The following is a 25,692-nucleotide window of genomic DNA, read 5'->3' as shown; positions in this document are numbered from 1 at the left end:
ATCCTTTCCCGCGGCCGGGAGGAGGTGCCGGGCCGTTCCGCGGCGGAGAAGGAGAAGGCGGAGGAAGGCGGCGGGGGGCTGCGGGCTCCGGGCTCGCCTCTCGCCTCGCCTCGCCTCGCCGCGGCCGGCGCCGAGCCATGCCGGGGGGCGGCGGGCGGGCTGGGGGCGAGCGGCAGCCTCGCCCCGCCGGGGGCCCGGCGGGCACCGACACTGCGCCGGCCGGGGGTGAGTGAGCGAGCGGGCGGCGGGGCTGGGGCGGCGGGCAGAGCACGCCCCGGGGGAGCCGCCCCGGGGCTGCAGGCAGCGGCGGCGGGACCCCCATCGGTCCGTCCCCCCCGCCGCTGTCGCCACCTGCAAGTTGTGCCTCGGCCCGGGGGTGCGGCGTCATCCCCTGCGAGCGCTGCTGGAGAGGCTTCCCCCACCTTCGCCCCCACCTTCGCGCTCCTTATTTATTTATATTAGTGCTATTTTTTATTCTCTTTCCCCCTCCCCCCCCCCTCCACCCCCCCCCTCCACCCCCCCCCCCCCGATAATCCCGGCATCCCCTGCTAGGGAGCATCGGCTGTGGGGAGGAGGGAGGTGATGCTGCCAGCCCCCTGCCCGCAGCAGGGCTCGCCGGGGATGGAGGCACCCTCCCTCCGGCCGGGGCACTGCAGCGAAGGCCCATCTGCTGCCCGGGCTCGGCTTGTTAGGAGGGCACGGGCTGGGGATGCGTGCCAAGCCTGCAGCAAGCGAGGAGTAACAGGAGTGCGTGCGTGGGAGGGAAAACATCCATACAAATAAATGTGTATCGTCAAACGTCCCCTCTGCCCTGCTCTGTGTCCATGTCGGATGGCTGCAGTTCCTCTGTTCGGGGCTGGCCGCAGTGGGACGCGGGTACCCAACTTCTCCCCGCTCGTGCGGGGCTTGGGTTGTTTGTGGGCTGGATTAGCTGTATCTCCTACCGGAGTGACACGGGCTGGTGTACCTCATTCCTTGCGAGAGTTCTGCTCCCTGGGCGAGCGTGACAAGGTTGGTGGGGAACACAGCATCTGCTGCAGCTCTAGAGTCCCTCAGGCAGCTCAGTAAGGGAGGGAGCGTGGCCCGGGATGGAGAGAGGCTTCTCTCAGTGCCTCAGCTCGTGGTTTTCCTTCGGGGATTTCCACATGCTGTGTTTCCCCGAGCCGTGCCTGGGTCGCACGGGAGCCCTGCCTATTTCCCAGAAATTATGCTGGGGTCTTGAATTTCTCCTTTGCACCCTAGGGCAGAGCTGGGGTCAGGAGCATGTCCTGGGGTCTCAGCCTGCCCTGTCTCCAGAACATCGTGTGGGTGCTGAGCACCTCTCCTCCTATAGAACAGCCCTCCAGTTAATTCCAAAATCTCTCTTCTTGAGTGGGAAGTTCAAGCCTGTGAAAACATTCGGTGGCACCCCTGCTAACAAATATGACTTGAGTCACCAGGAACCCCCAAGCCTGTGCAAACTGAATTTCAAATTCCTGCATGCTCTTGCACCTGTCACTCACCTTGGCAGGGTGTGAGTCAGCAGGAACTTTTCAAGTTCCTTCCCCAAAGGGTGTCTCTTGTGCTCTGTGGGTCCTTCCTGCAGCAGTTTAAGTCCAGCTGGCACCTGTGATTTAGGAAGCACTTGCAAGTCCCTGTTGCTGCAGCCTGGCTGCTGCCAACTTCTCAGAAGGGCAGAAATCAAGCAGGATCTACTGTTCATTGCTTGGCCCTCAGGCAATGGAGAGACATGTCTGAGGGGAGGAAGGACTATGGGTGTCCCTACACTCCAGCAAACCTCCAGTTTCTAAAGCCCCCCTAAACATAGCTGTAGCACCTGTGCTTGTTTCAGCCCCAGTGGCAGTGCTGGGATCATGTCCTCCAAGCTAGAGTGGGAAAAGAGCAGTCCTTTGAGCTATTCCTGAGGAGGGAGTCTCCAGCTTGCCTGTAGCACTATAAAACAAGCATTGAATGAAAGCCATTGCAAACTGCAGGAGAGGAGGGAAGCTGTGGCTCTTCTACTGCATGTTGTAAAAGTCCCTCAAAGATTTATAGCTCCTCTACACTCTCAGGTGATTTTGCAGTAGGGGTAAGAAATCCACTGCAAGGTATAGCATTCCTCCCTTCCAAGACTCAGTTTACCTGCATAGCTTGTTTATTAATGCCCTGGATATGGCAATTATATCCTTAGGAGAGGGAATGGATTCTGGCTAGCTGCAGGTGTGTTTTCTTGCCCATTTACTAATTTGGTGGCCCAACTGCTCCTTTTTGTCTAGTATACTTTTGGTCCTAGGTGCTGCTGTAGCTCACCTCCATTGGAGATGTCCTCCACGCTCTTGTTTCCAAAGTGGTTTTGGTGGCTGAGTTGCCTGCCTGCTTTCCTCCCTCCCTGAAAATGCTGGTAGGATTGGAAAAAAGTTGCCTGCGTGGCACGCAGGGATTGTCTTAGCAAGGAGGTCAAGAAGAGTAGGTGGAAAATAGTGTACTTGCAGGAATGCTAGCTTCAGTGGATGCTCACAACTATGAACTTACCTGGAGCACTTGTGCCCAACATGAGACAGAGATACCTGGTCTGGAGGCTTGCTGGGGCTGCATGGTGAGCACAGAGCCCATTGAACCTCGGCCAGGCACATGGCAGGCACAGACACACTCGGTGTGTTTGCCTGAGGAGCGTACCTGTGAGGTTTGTGTACTTGTGGGCTTCCTGTGTGCCTTGTGTTTACCCTTCTCCTCCTTCTCCCACGCACATCTGGCTAAGTGCAGTGTGACACTGGGCCCTGCCAGATTGGTGTAACATGCTTACTGCATGCCTTTGAGGGATGCTTGTGTGACAAATGTGGGTGGCTGTCTGCTGGGTGTGTGTAGCAATGCACACGGGTCCTGCTGGATGCACTTACCATGGAATGCAGGCACTTGTGCTGATTTTTATGGCTGCAATAAATGTAGAGCATGTAAGCAGTCATGGGTATGGCAGTTGTTCAGGGCAGTGCACATAGATGTTGTTGTGCATATTCAGTATGTGAAGGGCACCTTAGGCTAGACAAGTTTCTCTCTGTCCCTCCCTTGCTTTGACCTGTCAGCAAGCAGAGATAAACTCTGTCCCGTGCAAGGGTTTATAGCTGAGTTTTCAGTCTGCTGTGTCTGAGCCTCCTCCTCTCTTGAGAACAGCATCTTTAAGGTGCACCTGCTATCACAAATTGACACCCCTACACCCCCCAGACTCTGTGCTGGATCATAAAGGTGGAGGAAGGAAGTGTGGGAGTTTGGTGATGGATAGATGGGGCAAGCTGGGCCAGCATTCGTTCCTAATGGCTGATTAGGTTTTAGGTGGGGTTAGTTGCTTTAAAATGAGCCCTTTGTACATTGTTGGAGTCTGTGACCCAATCAGTGGGATGTAGCTGGAGGAGGTGGTGCTAACGAAGACTGGTACAGCTGTCAGTAACTCTGGCAGAGAGGAGGGCGTACTGACTGGCACAAGAGATGTCTTCATGACTTTAGGTCAGTGGAGGTGCCTCAAAGGGCTGGTTCATGTTACCAACCCTGACTACAGAAGCAGAAAAGTGTGGGTAGTTGTACGCACATGTTTTCTGCTACTGTCACCCATCAGTTCTGCACAAAAGGTCAGGCTGCACTTCACTAGCACAAAATGCCATCAGGACACTACAATGAAACATTACAGTGGTATCTGAAATTTGGGGAAGGTGGGCACATGGGGCAGTGCAATCTAGGGAGATCTGGGGAGAGTCTTAGGAGTGCCTGCTGTTCCCAATCCTGGCTGTTCTTGGAAAGGTGGTGACATATCTGCAGTGCACACATGAACCGTGCTGTCAAGTCAGTGATGCAGGCTGGCCTTGAGGAGCCATGACAGAGCTGCGTGGAGGGGCCAAGCCTGGTATTGTGGACAGTTCTGGGTCGGGTTTGGGGTGCTTTGATAGCATTAGGTGAGTGCCTTGCAAGGACTGGGCTGTGCCACAGCAGCCGTGCTGGGTGGGGTGCCAGGACCAGCTGCTTGTGCCAGGGGCCAGGGCAGAGTTGCTGTCACAGAGCTGGTGAGGTCCCCCTTCTCCAGGGGAAGGTGAAGAGAAATGCTGTGTGCTGGAGCAGTGGTGTAGGATTTACAAAAGCACTCTATGCCTGCATCCCTACGGAATAAACTCGGGCTGCATATCTGAGGAAGGCAGAAACATGATTTGTTCACCTATTTTTTTTCTGACTTCTTTGTGTTCCTTGGCATGCAGACCCTTTAGTTCCCAAAGTTGTTGCTGAAGTACAACAGGTACCTCCTACTCTTCAAACCTCTGAACACCTGCAGCAGGGTGGGTGTATTTTTATGCTTGGAAACTTGCTCAGTAGAGCTGATAGGTGAAAGGGAGTGCAGCACTGCATTTTGAGGTTTCAACAGGCAGGCTGAGGGAAGAAGTAGTATGAAGGGAGCTGGCTGCCTTACAAATGGCAAGGGTTTGTTCTAGAGTTGTGATTCTGGAAGTGATTATTACCTGTTTTAGGACAGCAAGAGTTATGTGAGCTGCTCGCTGTTGAGGCCTTGGCCTTTTGTACGGAGATAACCCCACTAGCTGAATAGGCAGCTTGATGACCTCAGCTAAGGTTCCTTGTTTCCCCACCAAGGGGAGTGCCCAGGTTTGTGTCTAAATAGGCTTTTTCCAAAACATCAGCTGTGGCTGTGGGGTATGGCTATACTGAGCGTTGCCAGAAGTCTTTTTCAGCCTGTAATGCACAAATTGCAAGAGGAGAGGTGGATGTGGCTGACCAGAAGAGAGAAAAGCAGAAGGGGCTTCTCCTCTTTCTGAGGATCATCTCTGTCTTGCATTTTGACAGAATTTCTCTCCAAGGACCTTGAAGCAACCTATTAAGCTTCTTTTAATTAGGTAAGCCCTTACCCAGAGTAGAAAAGTCTCTCACATTTCCCATGCAGCGACACTGAGGCATGGAGCAAGGCTGTGCTGTGCCCAGTGGCAAACGCAGGGGCTTGTCAGGAGACCAGCAACCAAAGTGCCAACGCTTCCTGTACTTTCTTTGCTGCTGGCTGTCTTGGAAATCCTGGAGAGCAGCTGGGAGTAGGTGCTGAGCCAGAGGTTACTGATAACTTTCTAGTCACTGCTTGGGTTCTGCAGCCCTTTTCACCATAGATATCGCCTCCTTCTATAATCCCAGCTCCCTGCTGCCTTTCCCTCGGAGAGCTGTTCTCCCCTCGGGGTGTAAATCTATACGGGTTGGGCTAGGGCTAGCGGGCAGACTCAAACTGGGGTAATTTTTATCTTGGGATATTGCTGCATGTCTCTTGCATGAGGGCAAAGCTGCGGCGGGCAGGCTTGGAGCACAGCTGAGAGACTGATGGCAGCTCGCAGCTGTGACACCTGTGAACTAAGCGCAGGTGTCCCCTGGCTTGGTGTGCAGATACGGAACTGGACAGAAAGCCAGGGAGACAGCATGGCAAAGAGTCCTGAAAGGGAGTCTCTCTCCTACATGCTGAGCCCTTTAAGAAGGGGAAGGTAGGCTAGAACCCTGAGATTTTAAGCTGGTTGTGCTGAGGCTGAAGAAAGGGCTACAGGAGTGCTTTCAGTTCTTCCTTCCTCTAACACAGACACTTCTAGCTGGGCAGTAGGGAAAAGGAGGATGGAGGCCTGTGCAGGCTGAGCACGCTGGGCACAGATCTTGGAGGCTGCAGCGGCTAGGAAAGGTAGGGTTTTGGAAGAAGGATTTGGCTATAGGGGCTGGGAGTGCATGGTGCTCACTGTGTGTGAGGAAGTTGTGTTTTTCTGGAGCTTGTGGTGTGAGGGCTGGCTCTGAGGCAGAGCAAAGGGCAGGGTAAATGAGGAGAGCAGTGCCCTGGAGTGATCAGCGTGAGCTGCACTTTGTTGCTTAATGACCCCATTTCCAAGGGAAACTTTGGAAGCCCTGATATTCAGGGAAGCAGGATCTCCCGAAGGCAGAAGACTGGGGCAGCAGAACTGACTGTATTTCTCTCTGCTTTCAGCTCAGCCTTCCTTGTATGTTATTTGTGTTAGCAAAACTCTTCTTTCTTTACCACTCCAGAGTTGGTTTTTTTTTTTTTTTTTTTTTTGTTCCCTTTTCTCCTTCCCACCTGCCCCAGCAGTTCTTTTGTCCCTGCCTCACTGTGCCAATGCTGTCCAGCTGCAGTTTTTGCCAGCTAATCCGATCCATGGAGGCAAGACCTACTGAGCAGCCTTGCTTGAAGGGGACACGATTTTCTACATTTGCTCCTGGGGCATGTGAGGTCTCTGGAGAAGAGGTGGATTAAAGGAGCTGCTGTTTCCCCATCAGCCCTGTGTCCCCAAATACCTCCTCTCGTGCCGTTGCTTGGTGCAGGCCTGGCTGTGAGCAAGTGGCCGATGTGCTCTCAGATATGTGCTATTGGCACAAAGCCTCTGTGGCCTCAGAATCCCTATCCAGCAGCAACTTCTGGAGGAAGGGTTGACCACACCTGCATTCAGCTTGGCCGGGGGTACGATGGGATTGCTTTTGCATAATTTAGCAGTCTCTTGAATTATTTATAGTGCACTTGTGCTCTGCAACAGAGTCTTCTCGCTTCCCATGAGCACTGGAGAGGGGGGGAAGGGGAGTTTGTCAGGCATCCAGAGTCTATCACTTAGTGATGAGGAAGTGCTGTGGGCTTCCTTTCTGCCTGTGTTTGTTTGCACATGGCTCTGTGCAGCTGAACTGCCCTGAAAATGCAGTTTTGGCTTCCATATCACTCAGGTGTATGATACTGCTAGGCATCTCTGTGGCTTGGGATTGTGCAAGAGGTTCCCTAGTTCAGAGCCTTGTCTTTGTAGTAAAGAGACTCTGTCAAGCTGGAGACAATGAATCCGGTGCTTGAATTTGGTCCCTCACTCAATTACAGTGCTGGAATCTTCTGGACTGTTCTCTAAAACATTTAGATCCTTGAAAGCATTTTTCTTCTTTCAAAGGCCCATCTTGTCTTGCCAAAGTGTTTTTTAGATTTGTCATGACACGGTCCATTGGACTTTGCACAAGATCATCGGGACCTGAGCACTGGGTAGACCAGGTGGTTGAGTAGCAAAGCGTGCAGCTGAAATTCCCATCACTTTTCAGTGATTATACCCTGAAGAGAAGCTGACTGGGGCAGTTTGTTGCAGTCTCTTGCAGCAGTGGAACATCATGAAGATGAGCTGGGTAGCCCAGCTATGTATGAGCTTAATGCCCTTTATCCCTCCGCCTCACTGTGGCAGGTTGCTGCACCACACAGGTGGGCTGTCCTGCTTCTGCCCTGCTTGTCCTGTTGACTTCAACATGACTATAGCTCCCCTCCTGCACTGCATGTCCTGCTTGTTCATAACCAATTTTCATAATGTGCTTACACAAAAATTCTGTCTTTCTCCTTCCTTCCTTTTTGACCTGTTTGTGGCAGCTGACTTCTCAGAAACACAGTTCAATACAAATGTTTGTGTTACTGAAGACCTGAAAGGAGAGGAAGAGGGCTGAGGGTGGAGAAAGAAAGAAAGTTGGCCTGTAATCAAGTGATTGTGGTAGTAAACTGCTTTGTCTGTTGTGCAGTTGAGCAGAAATGCTCTGCTTCCCTGTTTTTATTTGTATGATGTTCACTTGTGGCTTTTGCGTTTGGGGCAAAGTTGGACAGGTCATCACTGTATGTTCCCTGGACAAACTGTGCTGTCCTGTCTTGCCCCCAGTCTCATCAGCCTGAAAAGAACCCATTCTTTCATCAGATGGTTTTACCTCTTGTCAGGGGCATCACCATCTGGCTAAATACAAAATTCTTCCTCATCCTTCTCAAGAACTAAGGCAACCTAAAGGAAGAATGTGAAGACAAATGATCCCCAAATCTGTATGATGTCCAGGATGGCATTTGATTTTGCTGATGAGGACAAACTTTCTCCTTCTTTCCCCGTAGACCTGCTCCTAGTTCTTTCTGCTTGGATTAATCTGGAGATCAGGGTACTGCTTTGCTTAGTGAAAGGGAATGTTTGTGCAGAAGTAGTAAACATATTGTTGAGACCCAGGCCTGCTGCAATGCCTGTAAACAAGGTCCAGTTGTCTGTGGGAGGCAGAAGAGAGATTTATGTGACCCTGAGTTAAGTGCATTAGGAAGCTTTTGATTTCATTCTGGGAAACTGCCCCTTTTCGTGGTACCATATGCCAGTTATCGGCATAGAGCTGTGACTGCAGAATTGATTCGTGGGGATTTAATCCAAGGGGCTGCAGTGCTGCAGTCAGAAGGATAACATTAGCAGGAGGTTGTCTCTGCAAGCCAGAGCCCCTGAGCTCATGCCCTTTGTCCACCCCAGAGGTGGGAGTCTGGGCTGACTTATTCCTGCCTCGGGGCAAGGCACTGAAGAGCTCTCTGCCTATCAGCCCTTTCTTTCCGAAAATAATAACAAAGTGAAGTGGCAGCGGGGGATCCAGGCAGCGCTGTGTCGAGGTCTTGCCTGAGTCTTGAAAGAGGAAATTAAGAACAAAGGCAGAAGAGACAAATAAATAAGGGTCTGTTCGTGGTCCAAGAAAAATTCCCATGGGCTTGTGTAACATTCTCGGGAAGATGTGACACTCCCTGGGCTGGAGTTAGTTTTTGAGAAATGAAAGGAAAGGGGTTGGGGGGGGGGGGGGGGTGGGGAAAGGCAAGAGAGTGAGCAGCGGGGGTTGGGGAAGGGGAGGAGAGAAGGAGGGAGAGACATCCTAGAGAAACCTCTCTGCATGGAGTCGGGTTTCTCCGTTTGTTCCTGGTGAAGAGGGGTTAATGCTCTTTGCAAGGGATTGGCTGGTCACCAGACATTCAGAGTAGAGGGGGATCCGGGGGCTGCCAAGCAGGACCCCTGTGGCCTGAAAAGGAGGGGAGGAGGGGAAGGAAGAGGCTCTTCCAAACAGTAATAGATCGGCTACTGTGGGAAAGTGAGCACACTGCCAAACCCCAAGTAGTTGGTGATGGATGGGGGAAGAAAAAGGGTGGGGATGGAGGGCCAGCTCTTCTCCTGGCCACTAGGATCTTGCTGCTATTCCATGGCCTCTCTTTATTTATTGTCTTCCTGGGGTTTAATTATTCTGCTCCTTGATCCATCTTGGAGAGCCTTTATCCTGGGGATGCACAAACAACTGCCACCCGCTTCAAAAATAGCTGGAGTTAACGTGGTTTCTCCTGCCTGCGTGGATCTGTGCGCTTCACCCATCACCGTGGCATCAAGTGTTTCTTGCCTTTTTCCTCTTCTAAGTGCCTTGCTCTGGGCTCACAGGGCAGACACTTCACCTTCCTCTGGGCTCTTCAACCTGCATCTCCCTGTTGCTTGGGCTGTCACACAGTCCCTGCTTTCCTTTGCACAAGGTTTGGGTGCCTGATTTGGCGCATCTGCCACGTGCTCTTCACCCATGGACCTGCAGGTCTGAGGATAATCTGGACTCTTCATCTTGGAGCTGTTCTCAGGATTTGTGGCTTGTACTCCACTTGCTTGACCTGCATGGAGTGCTTGCCAGGATCTGCATTGAAAGCAGTTGCCTGCTGCTGCTGCTTCCACTTCATTCCCTGAGATATGCTCCTTCTCTGAAGCTGCTGGGAAGAATTAGTGAACTCATGGTGGTTGAATGGGGGCCTTGTTGGAGATTTGGTAAGGTGAACAGCACCTACAGTTCTGTAATTTTGAGAGTCTGAGGATGTATCTACATCTATGTGTTTTGATCAGAAGTGAACTGGTGAAATAATTTAGAAAGTTTCTGCTGGTCATCAGCTTGTTCCCATGCCTAGGCGTTTTCTTCAAGTTTATTTTTAACCCAGTTAGATCTGCTGCTGATATGGCTGTAAAAGCAGGCTTTCATCTGATTGACAACTTGCATTCATACAACTGAGGGATGGGTAAGCTGTGATGGTGGTGAGTGAGGGGGGAGAACCTCTGACACAACAGCCTGTGTTATCGCATGCCTCACTTGAAGTCTCCGAAAGCATTATTTGGTTTTGGCCTGTCCCTCTTTGCAAAGCACCAAAACTACCAGGGAGACCTTACATACTTGTTTGATTACCCCATGGTCTGTCTGAAGACATAAATTGCTTTTTTGCGTAGTGTTGTCCCTTTTCCCGTTCCTATTCTTCATGATGGAGTATTCCTTCCCTGTAAGACACCAGAAGACCTAACCAGCTCTGTTTTGCAGTGACTTGACTGCTGTGCAGTTGGAGCAGTGAGCAGCAGCAGCAGTCCCGTGTTTGTCTGGGAGAAGGGCCTCACATCCTGGGTGAGTGCGGTGAGCAGTGCCTCGCTCACCCTCTGATGTGTGGAGAGGCCCAGCCTTGGAGCCAAGGGTGGCGCAAGCTCCAAGGTCATCACAGCAGACTTTGTGGAACCAGATGTTTTGAGGAGGCAATAAGCAGTGTTGAGGAAGAGTCCTTCCAGGATATCAGGCAGAAGTGAGAGAAATATATGCTGCTTCTCCTATAGTGGAAAGAGCACTCAGACTAGTGACGCTAAGAAATGGAAGGTGCAGCTTCTGAGAACCTCAGAAGGATTAGAGTGTGCAGAAGCATCTCTTGAAGCAGTGGACATTCCTATGGTGAGACTGGATTTAGCTTGAGAGAGGATTAGCTACAAGGGAGCCCAGCATATTTGAAGGCTACTGAGACGAGTATTTGATTGATTGCAGTGGAGTTGGAAATTCAGCTTGGTTTCCTTTAGCATGCAGTACTGCACCCTTGTGACGTCCAAGTACTTCTTGGATAAAATTGAATTGGTGTCTTGTAGGCCATTACTGGATTTCACTAGAGTTTCCTCGTCTTTTTCTGAGGTCTTTTAAACCAGAGGTTGGAAAGTTATATAATTATGCTGCTATTAGTAATATGGTAGTAAGAACAATCTGTTTGAGTGGAGGGTTTTATAATGGACTCTGAAGGTGTTCAGATGTTGGTCTGTGATGCTAACTTCTGGAAGATCAGTCTTGAGACAAAATCCTGTCAACAAACACCACTTTATCTCCAGGTCCCATGTATGGAGGGTTAAGAGCTGCTTTGTCCCACAGTGTGTGGCTGTCTTGCTGCGATTGGAGGGGTAGCATCTGAAATAACCAAGGCTTAGTGCACCGATGAGCAGGACAAGATACTTGAGAGAACAGTTGAAACAATGAAAGTCCATGGGAAGAGTGGATTCTGAAGATACTGTGCTTACAGAGGTGAGCAGCCACGGCACTTAAAAAGCTGGAGGCTTTGTGTTGCATCCATCTTAGTTTCTGTGTGCAGCGCATAGTAGTTGCTGCTGTGGAGCACTTGGGTCTCCTAGAGGAATGCATAAAAGAGATACTTGGTTTGTTTGGTTTTTGACTGTAGATGCTGCAGGTCTGTTGAGACTTAGCAAGGTCTTGTACACAATCTGGAGGCTTGTGGTTGACATGTACATACATCATGTGCCTTTCTTCCCTGGGAAGGGGAAGGCAATGCCTTTCTTTGTGCTTTGCTGTCACCCTTCCCTAGCCAACCTCAAACCTTAGTTTTGTGTAGACTCACCTTTAGCTATCTTTTTTCCTCAGTCTGTTTTTCTTTCTGACTTGACGAGACCGATTACTGGTGCGTGGATGGCAGCTCTGGGAGGCAAATGGGAATCATGGTGGCACGCTGTCGAGTGGTTACCTTACCACTCTTCTCACCTGTCTGCAGAAATGGAGAGAAGGTGCTTAGGATAGAGCCTTGCTGTCCCTCAGCCTGACCTTGCTTGGAGAGTGACCGTGCTGGATGGCTCCATCCAGCTGTTTGGGCTGGCACCAAGTCAGTGGCACCTTGTGGTCAGTTGCCTCGAGGCTGCAAAGGAAACACAGAGTGTGAGGTATTGCTGTTTTGCATTTGTGCTGTGGGCAGCAGCTCTTGATGAAGGACACAGAAGAATGTTTTATTCTGTCCTTGGAACTTGCAGGGAAGCTGATACGGACCTGCTTACATGGAAACCACCTTGTGCTGTGACTGCCAGAGCTTCTCACTGAAGTCCTTGTAGCTTGCAGTCCCTGAAAACACTGTGGCATCCTTCATGTGAGAGATGCTGAGCCCTAGCTACCTTCTGGTACATCCTGCTACTCTCAGATTTTCCTGCAACGTAGGATAATCTCCTTTTCCTACCCTTAAGCAAAGTGCAGTCCTGCTGTCCCTAAGCTTGTTTTAGTTGTTGACAAATACTAAGTTTTATGGTTTCTCCTTCTGTGGATGTTTGCAGGACAAAAGTAACTTGAGGTTTTTAGAGTGTTTAGAGGTACTGTGGCTCTGCCTGCTTGGTTGCTGTGCTTGAGGATGGCAGGTAGACCTAGTACTCCAAAAATATGGAGCCTGTTCCATTTGTCTCTAGCTGGAACAGAGAGAGTTGGGACCTCTGTGCGGAGTGGGGGGTGGAAGTCATACTGGGTTTTTAATCTGCCATGTGAAAGTGATTCTAATTTGAATTGCTGCTTTGTGTTGAAGTGTCTGAGCGATCTGCAAATATGTTACTGCATGGGTGTTATGGGATAACTTTAGGCAGAGGAGATGAGCATTTTGGTATCAGGGGAAAACCAGAAGCTTCTGCTCTGACTTGTTCTCCACAGTTACGTTTTCCCTGTAACCATAGGAGAGGTCTAATGAGACTTGAGTCCCATGCCCTAACAAGATGGGGTAACAAGCCTGTATCCTGTTGTGTGGCCTCTTGCCAGTGTTCTCCAGAAGAGAACACTGGGGCTGGTGAACTGCCAGCTCTTATCGGTGCATATATTTCTCTCTGGATTCTTGAAAAATAAGTATATTATTTCAGGATGGTATAAATCAACTGGTCACTAAAATGGTAACAGGTGCCTGGGGATAACTCATGTCCATAACACTTCTAGCTTTTCTCCTTTTCTGAAAGCACTTCCCCTGCATGGTAGAGACAGAACTTCAAGCAAGGAAATATCAAAGGAATCCCTTATAAAAAGAAGCTTTCAGCTTGTCTCTCCAGGACTGTGTATTGCTGAAGCTGTCTGTAACTGTGCACTTCCTAAAGAGCTTTGTCTTAATGGAGCTGACTGTCCATACTACTTCAGGCTTTTTCTTCTACTTGAACATTAAAGCTTTTCTTGCTGCTGACAGCAACTTGATCACTCTCCCAGAGATCAAGTTGACTTCCCTCCCCCCCCCCCTTCCTCAGTCAAAAATTTCAGAAGGGAAATACCTCTTCTTGCTGTTTTCTGTGTTCCTGGTCACTGATGGTTGCTTTGTGTTGGAGCAACTGGGCTCTTCTGTGACAAACTGAGATGTCTCCCTGACTGGTACCTTTCTCATTTCCACCACATGTAAACATTTTGGATGGGGAGGGTGGAGAATCCTCCCTTGCTGGCCTTTATCTCCAGCTTGTCTCTCTAGCTGCCACCAGACATGTCTTTCACTGCAGGGCTGATCAGAGGATATGGGAGGGGATACATGATTGATGGTATTTAGTGTCTTGGCTCACCCAAGGGTGCATGAGTGTTCTCCACTCCCTGGTAGAAGAATCCCTGGCATGTGAAAATGAAGGTGGTTCCCAGGGAAGAGATTTTGAAAAGGACACACCTTGCTTCTTTGCTTTCCCTCTTCCAGGAGGGGTTAGGAAATGGGTTTGTGTTCCCACTCCCTAACAAAACCAACTGAGCAGTGAAAATTGCCTCCTGGGCCGTGTCAGCAGTGGAACAGCAGAGGGTACTGCAGGGCCAGCTGGCTTGGCAGAGCAGCTGGGGAGGGCTGTGCACACCAGCCTGGTGCAGGAACCGAGGCAGCGCAACCCTGCCCAGAGCTCGTCGCGCCCGTGGCTGAAGAGCTGTAGAGCCACATGCTGAGCCTGATGGATACTGATGTATGCTAATGTCAAGTGAGGAAAATATGCTTTGCTTCCTAAAACCATGCATCCTGCTATGTTGACACGGCGTCCTACATCTCAGAAAGCAGAGCAGTTTGTTGAATGTCAAGAGTTAAGGCTTTTTGTCTGGGAATTTACTGCGGCATGCAGAGCATCACAGCCGTCTGAGAAGATGCTGTGCCTTGTGTTCCTTCAGCACTTGCCTTCAGCCCTGGGCTGGCCCAGAGGAAGCTGGCTGCCCTGCATTTGTGTGTCCTGTAGGAACTGGAGCGAAACCAGCATTACCTGGCACTCATTGGGATTGCTGTATTGGAGCAGGTCAGCTGTTCATCTTGCCCTGGTTTCAATGTCTGAGAGAGCAGCCTGATGTCTGGAAGTAATGCCTCGGAGAAGTCACAGGACACCTGAATGGAGAAAGCTGTACTCAATTATCAGTGAGGGACACTTTCTACTGACCCCCAGTCACTCAGCTAATTTAGTGGGGGGTTTGGCTTCCTTGTGCTCTTCTCTTCCCTACACTTCAAGACAGACGAAAAACTGGTGATGTGCAAGGAAAAGGCACTGAATATTCCTCTGTTTTACAAGTGATCTTGCTGCTTCTGCAAGACATTAACAGAGCCTCAAGAAAAAAACCGAGCATGGATAGAAAGAGATGCTCATGGCATTTTCTGCAGCCCCTTGTTTTGCCCTTGTGAAGAAAGCTTGACAGCAAGCCCCAAGATGATCTCTTACGGCTTTTAACAGAAGAACATCCAGCCCCTTCCCTTAATGGCTGGGCCACTACAAAAGTGATGTCCAGAGCCAGCGCCCTGCCGCTGACTTGTGTTGTGGCAAAGTATATCAAAACCCCTACTAAACATTAACCAATAGAATCGAGCTCTTTCCTTTTTCCTTGTTTATTTTTCTTTCAATTTTTTTCCCCTCACATGGCCATGCTGTAACTTTTCCACCAGCTTCAGGCTTGTAGTCCTTCAGTCAGAGCTTAATCCAGGACTCCTTGCCCTGCCACCTGAGCACTGGGGGCAATGTCAGTGGATGGTGACTTCCACTAAAAATGTGACTGCCAAGTGTCCAGAAATGCTGTTGCTGAGCTGTAAGGTACAACTGTGGACAGTCCCTCTACCAAAGTCCATGCCAGAGCCATCTGTGGAAAGCCAGATACGTTTTCCTTTGGGCAGTTGCCATCTGTCTAAATGCTTTATGGCTTTTCACTTTAGTATTAAATTCTCCTCAAGTTAATCAGTAAACACACTTCGCTGTATTTTACCTAATACCCTCTGAAGTGGCGGGAGCTGGTTGGGTTCTTCTTCCACACCTGCCCACGTGTGGGGGTGGTGGTGTGGGGCAGCTTCCCCATGACCCCCAGGAGCAGGGACTGCCTCCAGTGAAGGTGTTGCTGGCACCACTGTGTGCCAGATGGAACCTTTATAAGTGATGGTGCCTCTCAGGAACTTTCGCCCTGGAAGGGAGACTGCGCCAGGGAGAGAACCACCAGAATGGAGCATGTGGAGGGGGCAAAGTGGTACGTGTCACATACCTGGGGATCTCTGCCTCTTTGTCACTGCAGGAAGGGTGTCATGCTCCAGGACAGCCTCTGCCTTGAAAACTACTTTTGGATGACCTTTCTCCCATGGCCACTTTTGCCCCAGCTTGCCTTTCCCTAAACAGCAAGTGGTGAACACCTTTTCTACTTTTCCTTGGTGAAGCACTGTGTGAGATTAGTTTTTTCTTGTATTTTTTTTTCTTTTTATTTTGGTCCTTTTTCTGAATTGTAGTCTTCAATCACTTCTCTGTCTGACAGCAGCTCTATGTTCCCTGCCTGAGCTGAAGGAGGGGAGGTGGTGGAGGGGAGGATGAAGGCAATGTTTCATGTTGTTTGGAGGGAAGGGCTCTGCACCACTGGCTTCTTCCTGGCCTGACGTGGATCCATCATGATGGCACAGTATTACCAGCAGAGACAGCTAGGCATTTATTTTTGTCACCTTGATCCAGATGCAGAAAAACCTCAGCATCTGGTACACAGAAAGTGAAAACAAATGGCAACATACGGAGATACAGTGGACTTGAGAATCACAGGTAGGAGAAGAGTAAATGTGACAGAATCTTAATTTTATTTTTGCTTTCCTGTCCTCCATGTGAACTTGGGTAGTATTTCCGAAGAACAAGGGTGGTTTTTTAGGGTGTGTGTTGTACAAACACTGTAAAGATCTGGAGAGCGTAGGCTGCCTCTGGCAGTCTGACTAATGATCTTGGTCCTTTAAAACTGCCTCTCTTGCAGTGGTCATGTTTCAACCATGCCCCACAACTCTCTCACCCTTCCTGCTCTTTTCATTTTCTCCCAACCCTCTGGTGATGCACCTCTGAGGAGGTTGACATGCATTTAATTTCCATTGGTGAATAAGGGCAAATCTGCCAAGTGCAGTGAGTTCACTAGATCATGAATTCCTGTTATTCTGGATTTCCTGTCTTTCTACCCCATTGCCAGTGCCTTTCTTGTCTTTGTGGATTTATGAGACTGATCTAGCAGAGGTTCAGCTTGATGTAACCCAGCAGAAGCAAAAGGCCCACTGAAGATGGCAGGGGGTGGGGGTGTAGTTCTTGGAGTCAAGTCTCTAAAGATGCACGATGAATTTGGACCAGCATTCCTGCCTTCCCCAACCTGTTTTTCTAACAGTGGTAAACTTTCTGCACCTCAGTAACTATTGAATGTGACTTTCCTTTTCGTGGCTCTTCCACAGGATGAAGATGAGACGCCATAAACTCTTTCTGACTCTCTGCATGGCTGGTCTCTGCCTCATCTCCTTCTTGCACTTCCTCAAGGCCCTTTCCTATGTCACCTTCCCCAGGGAGCTGGCTTCGCTTAGTCCCAACCTCGTCTCCAGCTTCTTCTGGAACAATGCCCCCGTCACGCCTCAGGTCAGCCCTGAGCCAGGGGGTGCGGAGTTCCTCCGCACACCCCTGTACTCCCACTCCCCCTTGCTCCAGCCCCTGTCTCCCAGCAGAGCCAGCGAAGAGCTGCACAAGGTTGAGTTCGTGCTGCCAGAAGACTCAACAGAATACTTTGTCCGTACCAAAGCCGGTGGCATTTGCTTTAAACCAGGCACCAAGGTGTTGGAGAAGCCACCCGTGGGAGGTCGGCAGGAGGAGCGAGCGGATGGTGCAGCCTCGGGGCGGCCAGCTCGGAAGCCGCTGAGCGCCAGCGGAACCAAGCGGCGCAAGTGGGTGGAATGCGTGTGTCTGCCGGGCTGGCACGGCCCCAGCTGTGGGGTCCCCACCGTGGTCCAGTACTCCAACCTGCCCACCAAGGACCGCCTCGTGCCGCGGGAGATCCCCCGGCGGGTGATCAATGCCATCAACGTCAACCACGAGTTTGACCTGCTGGATGTCCGCTTCCATGAGCTGGGAGACGTGGTGGATGCTTTTGTGGTGTGCGAGTCCAACTTCACAGCCTATGGAGAGCCGCGGCCACTCAAGTTCCGCGAGATGCTCCTCAACGGCTCCTTTGACTACATCCGCCACAAGGTGCTCTACGTTTTCCTGGACCACTTCCCCCCTGGTGGCCGCCAGGATGGCTGGATTGCTGACGATTACCTGCGTACCTTCCTCACCCGGGATGGCATCTCTCGCCTCCGCAACCTGCGCCCGGACGACGTCTTCATCATTGATGATGCTGATGAGATCCCGGCCCGTGATGGCGTGCTTTTCCTCAAGCTCTACGACGGCTGGACAGAGCCCTTCGCCTTTCACATGCGTAAGTCGCTCTATGGCTTCTTCTGGAAGCAACCGGGCACCTTGGAGGTGGTCTCAGGCTGCACCATGGGGATGCTCCAGGCTGTCTATGCTACTGACGGGATACGTTTGCGACGCCGTGAGTACTACACCATGCCTGGGTTTCGGCAGTATGAGAACAGCACAGGACACATCCTGGTGCAGTGGTCATTGGGCAGCCCACTCCACTTCGCTGGCTGGCACTGCTCCTGGTGTTTCACCCCAGAGGGGATCTACTTCAAACTGGTGTCAGCCCAGAATGGGGACTTTCCCCGCTGGGGTGACTACGAGGATAAACGAGACCTCAATTATATCCGGGAGCTGATCCGGACTGGGGGCTGGTTTGATGGTACTATGCAGGAGTATCCCCCTGCTGACCCCAAGGAGCAGATGTATGCTCCCAAGTACCTGCTCAAGAACTACCAGCGGTTCCGCTACTTGTTGGAGAACCCCTACCGAAAGGCGGAGGGTGCTGGGTGAGGCCACCGAGGCTCAGGCTCGGGTGGGAAATCAGAACTTCACAACAAAGGGAAAGAGTCGGGTGTTTTCATCTGTTCCTTTTCTTCTTTTGTTTCCTTTGTTTATGGGCAGGGTGTGCTGTTTTTCTGGGGCCTCTGCCCTCCCTCACTTCCTGTTCTTCTTCCCTTCATCCCAGGGTGATGCCTGGGAACCCAAATTCCTCAGTCACATGAAGGGAGGCATGGACAGGAGGAAGAGAGATGTTGAGGACCCACTCTGTAGTAGCATAAAGACTTCATGGCATCTTCTGAGCCTCTCCTGCTGGCTGGAGAGAATCTCTGCAGCCAGCTGGCAGATTTTCCTCCGGGGGAGGCTGAGAGGGTCCCATGGGGAGAGAGGGCAGCTGTTCCCATCCACCCTCATCCTTTGTGGATTGGAGCAAGCATAGATGCAAGCCTGGGCTATTCAGTGAGCATGTGAGTCAGCAGGCACAAACTCTTGTGAGTGGTTGTGTGTGCAGATGTGTGTCACTGGCATTTTTTGGATGAGTGAATGTGCAAAAGCATCTCAGTATGCTTTTTTTTTTTTTTTTTAAATACTGTATATTCAAAGGGTATTTTGGGGAAGGGAAATCCTTTGCTTCCAAGGTGTCCTTCTAAATATGCAGCCCCTTGCACAGGCTTAATGTGTTCTGTCCTGGGCTGGATCTTGCCCCAGTACCCTACCAATCCTGGAGCAGATAGGAAGCAGAGGAGAAAGCTGGGTTTAAGGGTTTTTTTCTGCTGATTTTTCCTCCTGCTCCCACAACACTGCATGGACTTGTCCTACAGAAGCCAAAGCATATTCCCTGCAGTACATGCTTCTGTTGGGGCTGGGATAAGCTGCAGGGGACTCAGTCAGATGGTGGGAGTGTATGTTTGCAAGTGCATGGTTGCCTGTGTGCATGAGTGCTCACATGCATGGGTTTGGTGTGCACTTGGGTGTTTATTACCAGTATTGAGGGGGGGAGGAGGACATAGTGTGGCTTGGCTGTGTGTGCTTGCAGAAAATGGTGGGATCCAGAAGCTCTAATCTCAGTGTTGGCATGGATGACTTCTTGGGCAATTCATAGGAGAGGACCAGGGATAGCATCGGCTGTGCATAGCAGTGCTACGCTTGCAGGACTGTTGCAAGCCTCTCTGGCTGCCTCTAGAGCCCTGCAGGCTGTGCCTGTAGCAGGGCTGCTGCTTACATGTGCTGGGTACTCCTTCTTACCATGGGGTAAATAAAAGGGAGAAGAGGAAGGGCAAAATTTTGATTGTTGTGGGCAAACAAAGCCTGTCAATGCACAGAATCCATCTATCTGACCTTAGGGTGTGAGGGGCTCTCATGAAGAAACAAGCCATGGGCAGATTCTTCCTGGGGCCAAGAGACTGTTTGGGGACCACAGTACAATCCACAGTGTGTGCAGCCTACATCTGCAGCCTGGGCCATGCAGATAAGACCATGGAGAGGAGAAGGGATTTAGGAGTCTGCTAGCTTCAGCTGGTTGGGATGGTGTCTGCTCAGGCACGGGCAGTGAGGATCTGGCCTGCTGTTGTATTGGATTGTTCAGCTCACTGAGGAGGCAGATTGTTGTCTCCACTCTTACCACCACCCTTCCTTAGCAGATGGCTTGACAGGGTGCCCAGAGCCTGGGTCGTAGTGGGCAGAGGGTGAAAATCATAATGAACTTGCTCTCTTAGCCTTGCAGTGGAAAGACTGACTCATGTTCCAAGCAGGAATCATGGAGGAGGATAAAGAGGAAGGCATTGGCACAAAGAAGTGTGGCCCTTCTGGCCAGCTGTTCTAAAGCAGGAGGGCTTTCATTGCCCTTAACTCCATCAGGGTTCCATGGTCCTGTGTTGCCCAGCACGTGCCACCCTTGTGCTTAATTCCTACCTATGCCTCTCTCTTCTCTAGAGAGGGGACTAGGAAGGAAAAAAAAAAAAGAGAAAATTGTCAACAAAAATAACTTGCTTGCCTAATAAGGCAGAGACTGCCTTAGCAGTTCACCTTAGCTGCTTCCACATGTTGTGTGCCATAATGCCTACTCAGAAAAACTGAAGGGAACCTCTTATATGTTATTATTTTTGTTTCTTTAGCATCACCATTCTCAGTTCTGTTATGTCTTCCCCACAATTAGAGAAGCCCCTTTGGGAACTGGGTGGACAGACAAACTTTGCTAGGCAGAATGCTCTTCCCCCAAAGGGAAGTTGTGGCTTTTTTAAGTCCAGACTTATTGATGTAGCAGAAGGAACTCCTGTCACAGTCATGGGCTTCTCAGTCATGGGCTGAGCTACTGTGTGGAGGTCTTAGGTGTGGAGAGATGATAGAGAAACAGGGTCCCAGCTGAGAAAGGAGGAGCCTGTATTGAGCAAGATGAAAGCTGTAGTACTGAGGATGCAGCACGGGGAGAAGATGCTTTCCCCAGGGACAGCTGGAGGAAAGCAGGTGTGTTAGCTTGTGCAATTCAGCAGCAGCACAGCATGGGAGGAAGAAGCCATTTCCCATTTTTACTCTGAGGAAGGAGCCTAAGGTCTGCTCTTGGACCTTTGGGCTTTGCTTTGTCTCAGTGATGATAACACAAGGTCAGTGCCAGGCTTTGCTGGAGGCAGAGGAGAAAGACAAGCCAGTCTTTTGCTTTGGCAGCACCAGAGCCCCAGTTCAGCAGGAGCTGAAGTTCGTGTGTGCTCGGGTTGCATCTCCTTATCTCCCACAGTGGGAGCAGCCTTTCCTCTGATATCAGCCCTTCCCATGCATGGCCATCCTTGGGGATTTTTAGTGCACAGCAGTCACGTTTTCAGTGTTGAGGTGTGGCCCTTGTCTCTTGGGAGTTTGACAGACCCACAGCTGCAGTATCTGCTTCTCCCATTCCTGAACTACAACCTGTTGCCTTCTCTCCTCCATTATTTGCTCCACCATTCTCCTCTTCTTCCTCTGATTTGTCTCTCCCTTCTGCTCCCTTGGGCTGGAGAAGAAGGTGTTGCTGGAAAAGGAATGCTGGGGCTCTTCTGCAGAACTCCTGCCCTGCCTGCCTCCTGGACTTACTCACTTCCTTATTCTTAAGAAATTAAATTGAAACCAGACTTCAGTTGTACTGGGAGGAAGGGGCTTTACAGATGAAATGCATTCTTTATTGTTTCTCTTTCTCAAGAATTGTTTAAGCGTTTTTTTGATTTAAGGCCAAACCAGTCAATGTTTGTCTAATTTGTCTGGCTACCCCTGTGTTTATTATCCTTAGGGAGCTAGAGTGCTTGTCATTAAAAATCTTCCTTCTTGTCCCTGGAGGGAACAGACACTACTAAGCTGGCTTTCACACAGTGATTTTCCAAGGTGGTGGCTTACCCTCTGCTCAGCCTTGCCTGTGCTGCCTGCTGGGACCTCTGCAGCCAGCTGCAGGTGGGACAGCCACCCCTCCAGGCAGCTGCCACAAGAGGGAAGTCAAAAGTATGTGTGTGTGTGAGGTGGTGAGAGAGGCAAAGCAGGAGGCAGGTTTGTGTCAGATCCTTGTTTCCCAGTGCTGGACTCTGAGGTGAGCACTGAGGCTCCTTCATCTTACCTGAACCAGGTTCTGAGATTTGAGAAGGGAAAGAACCTTGTCCTGGCACTGAGCTGGAACTGGGATCAGACTATCAGAGCCTGATGTCTGTGGGTTGTTGCAGCCCATGGGGGCAGTGGGCAGTGGGCAGTGAATCCTGCTGTCTCCCTTGGACCAAACTGTCCAGTGGACAGAGGGAATACATCACCAGCCTTTTCCTGCAGCCCTCCTCAGCCTTGTGCTTTTTCATTCCCAAAACCTTTTTTACCTTCAAATTGTTGAAAAGTGGGGCCAGGAAATAGGTAACGACAGTCTTGCACACACCCAAGCCTTGCACTTATTTCTGTCTGTGCTTCCCACCTAGAAAGAGATTGTGTGCCTATGCATGGCTTTGGACTGGAGAATGCCTCTTCCTCTTTTGCCCCAAGTGAAAGGAAGGACATGGGCTTTGGTGCACCTGCAGCAGGTGAGCTTGCTAAAGCAGAGGGAATAGGACAAGTTAGAAGTATTTACCCATCGGGGGCTAATGCCACAGCCAAGTGACAGAAAAGACACGGTGACTTTGTGCCTGTGGTTGGTATGGACGGTGACATGCTCAAGCCCACTCTTGCTGTTGCTTTCTCTGTTCCCTGTGTCCTGCTGAGGTGTTGTGGTTGTGCTGCCCAGGCCAACCTACTCTGTGTCTCTGTGACAGGTGAACAAGGAAACAGAGTTGGCATGGAGGGAGAGTGTCAGAGCAGAATGGGTGCTCATTCCCCTCTGGCTGCCTTGCTGTTTCCTTGTGGGATGGTGTCTCTTCCCCTCCTCAGTATCCCTGGGGCTGTGTCCCAGTGTCCCAGCTCCTGCCGGCAATCTCTGTGGCTGCTATGCCTCTGCACTGTGAAGACGTGTGTCCAGGGTCACTCCTGGTTCCATTAGTGAACACTGGTGGTGAAGAGGGAAGGGACGGCTCGTCCTGGCTTCACTGACCTCTAACCTTGGTGAGAAAGGAGGGAAGCGAGTGGGAGAATGGCTCCTGTATCCCTCCATCATTGTGTTCTCCCTACCCTCCCTAATCCCCTCCTTTCTGATTTCTGAGACATTGGACAAACTCACTCCTGTTATGGAAAGGGAAGGGGAGCTGGAGGGTAAAGGAGTGGCAGGAGGGGCTCAGATCCAGCACTGAGAAAGAACTGTTTCTAATGCAATACACGGACATTTTAAAGCTTTGGGCACTACAGGTAATGGATTAAGAAGGGATCTGAAATACTCTTAAGATTCAAACGACTGTTTTTTCCTGCCTGTGCGGGTGATGACGCAGTATCATCCTGGAGGTGGTCCAGCAGCACTTCTGAGCCTGGGGTCCACCTGGACCTACTGGTAGTGTTGCTCCTGGAGGGGCTCCAGGACACCCTGATTTGGAAAAAGAATGCGTGGACTTGCCAAAAACTAAAAAGGAGAGAAAAAAATAAGAGCATCTGCAAAGCTCCTTTCAACTCTGTAATTTATAAACAGCAAGTAATAATGAACTTTTTGTAAGGATAAATCAAATGTACATTCTGAAATCATTTTCTCTGTAAATGGTTGGATTTCATTTCACCCTTAAAGGGATGCTTAAAAGGAGGAGATAATAATAAAAAATTAAAAAAATTTACAAAGTATGAAAGGAAACCAAGATGTGTGTGACAGCTTTTATTTCTGATTGCCTGGCCAAGGGGGCTGCTGGAAAATGGAGTGAGGGAGCTTCCTATCTTGGCAGAACACTGTTCCCAAGAAGGGAGATGGAAGGGGAGCCTAGCTGGCCTGGGGACTGATTCCTGATTTTGTTGGCCCCTGTCAGACCTAATCTGCGTGTTAGGCGAGTATGAACACGTAAAGGCACATGAGTGGGGAATGATGGCTGCTACGTGCTCTCAGAAGAGCTGGTGGATGTGGGAACCAGCATCATCTCATAAAATGGTTCCTTGACACCATCTTTGCTCCTTTGGATGCATCCATTTTTCCAAGTAAAGCCCTGGAAATCAGGAGCCCTAAATTAAACCTACCCACTGCAGAAATGCCTCTCTGGTGGCTGACTTTTGGCACAGTGCATGAGAGAACATGACCTCCTTGTTTTGGTTTATTTTTAAACCTGTCTGCTGTAGTTTTGGCTGTTCCCATTACTTGGTATCAAAGCCTGGTCCTGCTCTGAATCCTCCTAAGCATCTGGCCTCTGCAGTGTTTTTGGCAAGGGCCTTTTGCAATCTCATGTGCCACCTACAGCTATTTAATGTTTTTACCTTTTAAAGTGTCTTATGCTTCAGGTTCATTCCTGATTCCATTTAGAGATACTAACTGTAAGCATCATAGGTTATTTTCCTCATAATTATTAGCTCCAGTGAATTCCCTCATCTTTCTTTCATCCATACCAGTCTAATGTTCTCAATTCTCTTTTTGTGGAAGGGTCTCATCAAACTAGAGGCTTGTGCTGTGCATTGCTTAATGCAGTTTTGCTGTTTCAGTCTCTGGAACAAAGGGCGTGAAAGAAACCTGCTACTCAAAATTAGCAATTAAAATTTTCTATTGAGAATTTTTAGCATTCTTAGTGATCACTGTATTTTTGTGCCTGAACAGGGGATAATCTAAAAATAGTTGATGACCAGCATGCTTGAAATTTCAATTTTTCAAGAGGTGAAGTATACCTCTGTAAGCACAGACCAATGGCAACTTAGTGAGACAGTTTAAGAAATGAGCGTTGACTAGGTCAAAGGTTCTCCCACGTTATTTTTCTTGCCTCTAACACAAAATCCTTACTGACATTTTTATTATTTTAAAAACTAACATGAATGGCATTTCTTTTTGTTTCTTGTAAGGTTTTAAAAGACCTTTTTCCCTGGAAAGCATGAGCTTCTGCTGCAGGAGCTTCAAGTGCCTCTGTGAGCGAGAGGCGTTGACACTTGGACAAACCAGTCTGGGATGGAGATTTTAATTTGTAGGAGCAGTGGGGAGCATGTGGCCTCACCACAAGCCCCATTTACCATGTCAGAGGGTCCCTCAACACACCAATGCAGCATGCATCCTGGGTATGGATACAGAGCCTTAAGCACTATATGGAATCAGGAGCCTGCAAGCCATCTGATGCCAAGCGATCCTGCGTGTTTTGCGGCATTTCAGTACCCCAGCAGGTGTTAGATGGGGTGATGCATCCTGGAGGAGCTCTGGCGTGACCTGCCGGGAAGTCGGTGGTTTCTCCCAAGCTCTTGCTCTTTGTCATGGATGTCTGGTGCTCATCCTGGGCACTGTGCAACACTGCTCAGTGGGGAGGCTGTGAGCAACCCTCTGGCTCACAGAGGGGCTGGCTCCAGCTGATTCCTTACTGATGCATATCAGGCTAGCTGATAAAGGGATGGATATGCTGTTTCCAAACACCAGGCTGCTTGGAAACAAAGTGACTTCATTATAAACTTAAGACACCTTTCAGAAAGCTGGAAGGGGGATACCAGACCCCATTTTGCCGGCTGTTTGTTTGTGTTGCTGGGATATGTTTGCTCCCTGTGTAAGGACATGTTTTAATGTGCTGCTTAGCAGGGACAGTTAATTTTTAAGTATTAATCCAATTTTATATTATTCTCTAAATCTTGCTGCTTTAGCGGCTCAGCTGGGGAAGCAGAGGTCTCAGCTGGCTGGCAGGCAGCCCGTGGAGCAGCCAGGGAGAGTCACCCCAGCCCCAGAAAACGTCACCAGCAAATGGCTTCATGCTCACGTGCCCACAGCTGCAGGCACTGGCTGCCCTGCTTTCCAGAGCACTGCCACGGAGAGGATTTGGCTACGGCCATGGCAGAAGGGAGGCACGTTCTGCTTCCTGGCAGTGGCGTGTGTTCCTGAGGCTCCTGGGCACACCAAAGGCAAACCTTCACCTGGGAGCGAGCTTTGTGGGGCTTTGATCTGTCACTGCAAAACTGTCCCATCTAGAGAAGGGGCTCCAGATCACTGAAGTGAGAAGCTGACATAAGGAATATAATGCATGGATGCTTGGTTGAGGAGCCTGGCTTGGGGCCAGGCTGCTGCAAGCTGTGCCTTTGAAGCCGCAGCAGGGACAGGCATATCAGCAAAAAGGTAAAGGAGTAGCCCTCTTCAGCTATTGTTTGGGACTTCAGT

At 50.1% G+C, this 25,692-nt stretch overlaps 1 protein-coding gene across 1 annotated transcript; it reads left to right on the top strand.

Annotated features, from left to right (window-relative positions):
• Window positions 1-146: 146 nt before the first annotated feature.
• Window positions 147-23,230, top strand: MGAT3 (beta-1,4-mannosyl-glycoprotein 4-beta-N-acetylglucosaminyltransferase). Its single transcript, XM_053943274.1, has 2 exons — window positions 147-225; window positions 16,529-23,230. The coding sequence occupies exon 2, from the start codon at window positions 16,530-16,532 to the stop codon at window positions 18,036-18,038; it is 1,509 nt and encodes a 502-aa protein (XP_053799249.1). The 5' UTR covers window positions 147-225; window position 16,529; the 3' UTR covers window positions 18,039-23,230.
• The last annotated feature ends 2,462 nt before the right edge of the window (window positions 23,231-25,692 follow it).

Source organism: Vidua chalybeata, chromosome 5, assembly GCF_026979565.1.
Source record: "Vidua chalybeata isolate OUT-0048 chromosome 5, bVidCha1 merged haplotype, whole genome shotgun sequence".
Lineage (NCBI taxonomy): Eukaryota > Metazoa > Chordata > Aves > Passeriformes > Viduidae > Vidua > Vidua chalybeata.
This window is presented reverse-complemented; position numbering and strand designations above follow the sequence as displayed.

Bases quoted from the DNA above. Each gene is read 5' to 3' on its own strand.
- MGAT3 (XM_053943274.1), top strand. From the start codon at position 16,530: ATGAAGATGAGACGCCATAAACTCTTTCTGACTCTCTGCATGGCTGGT.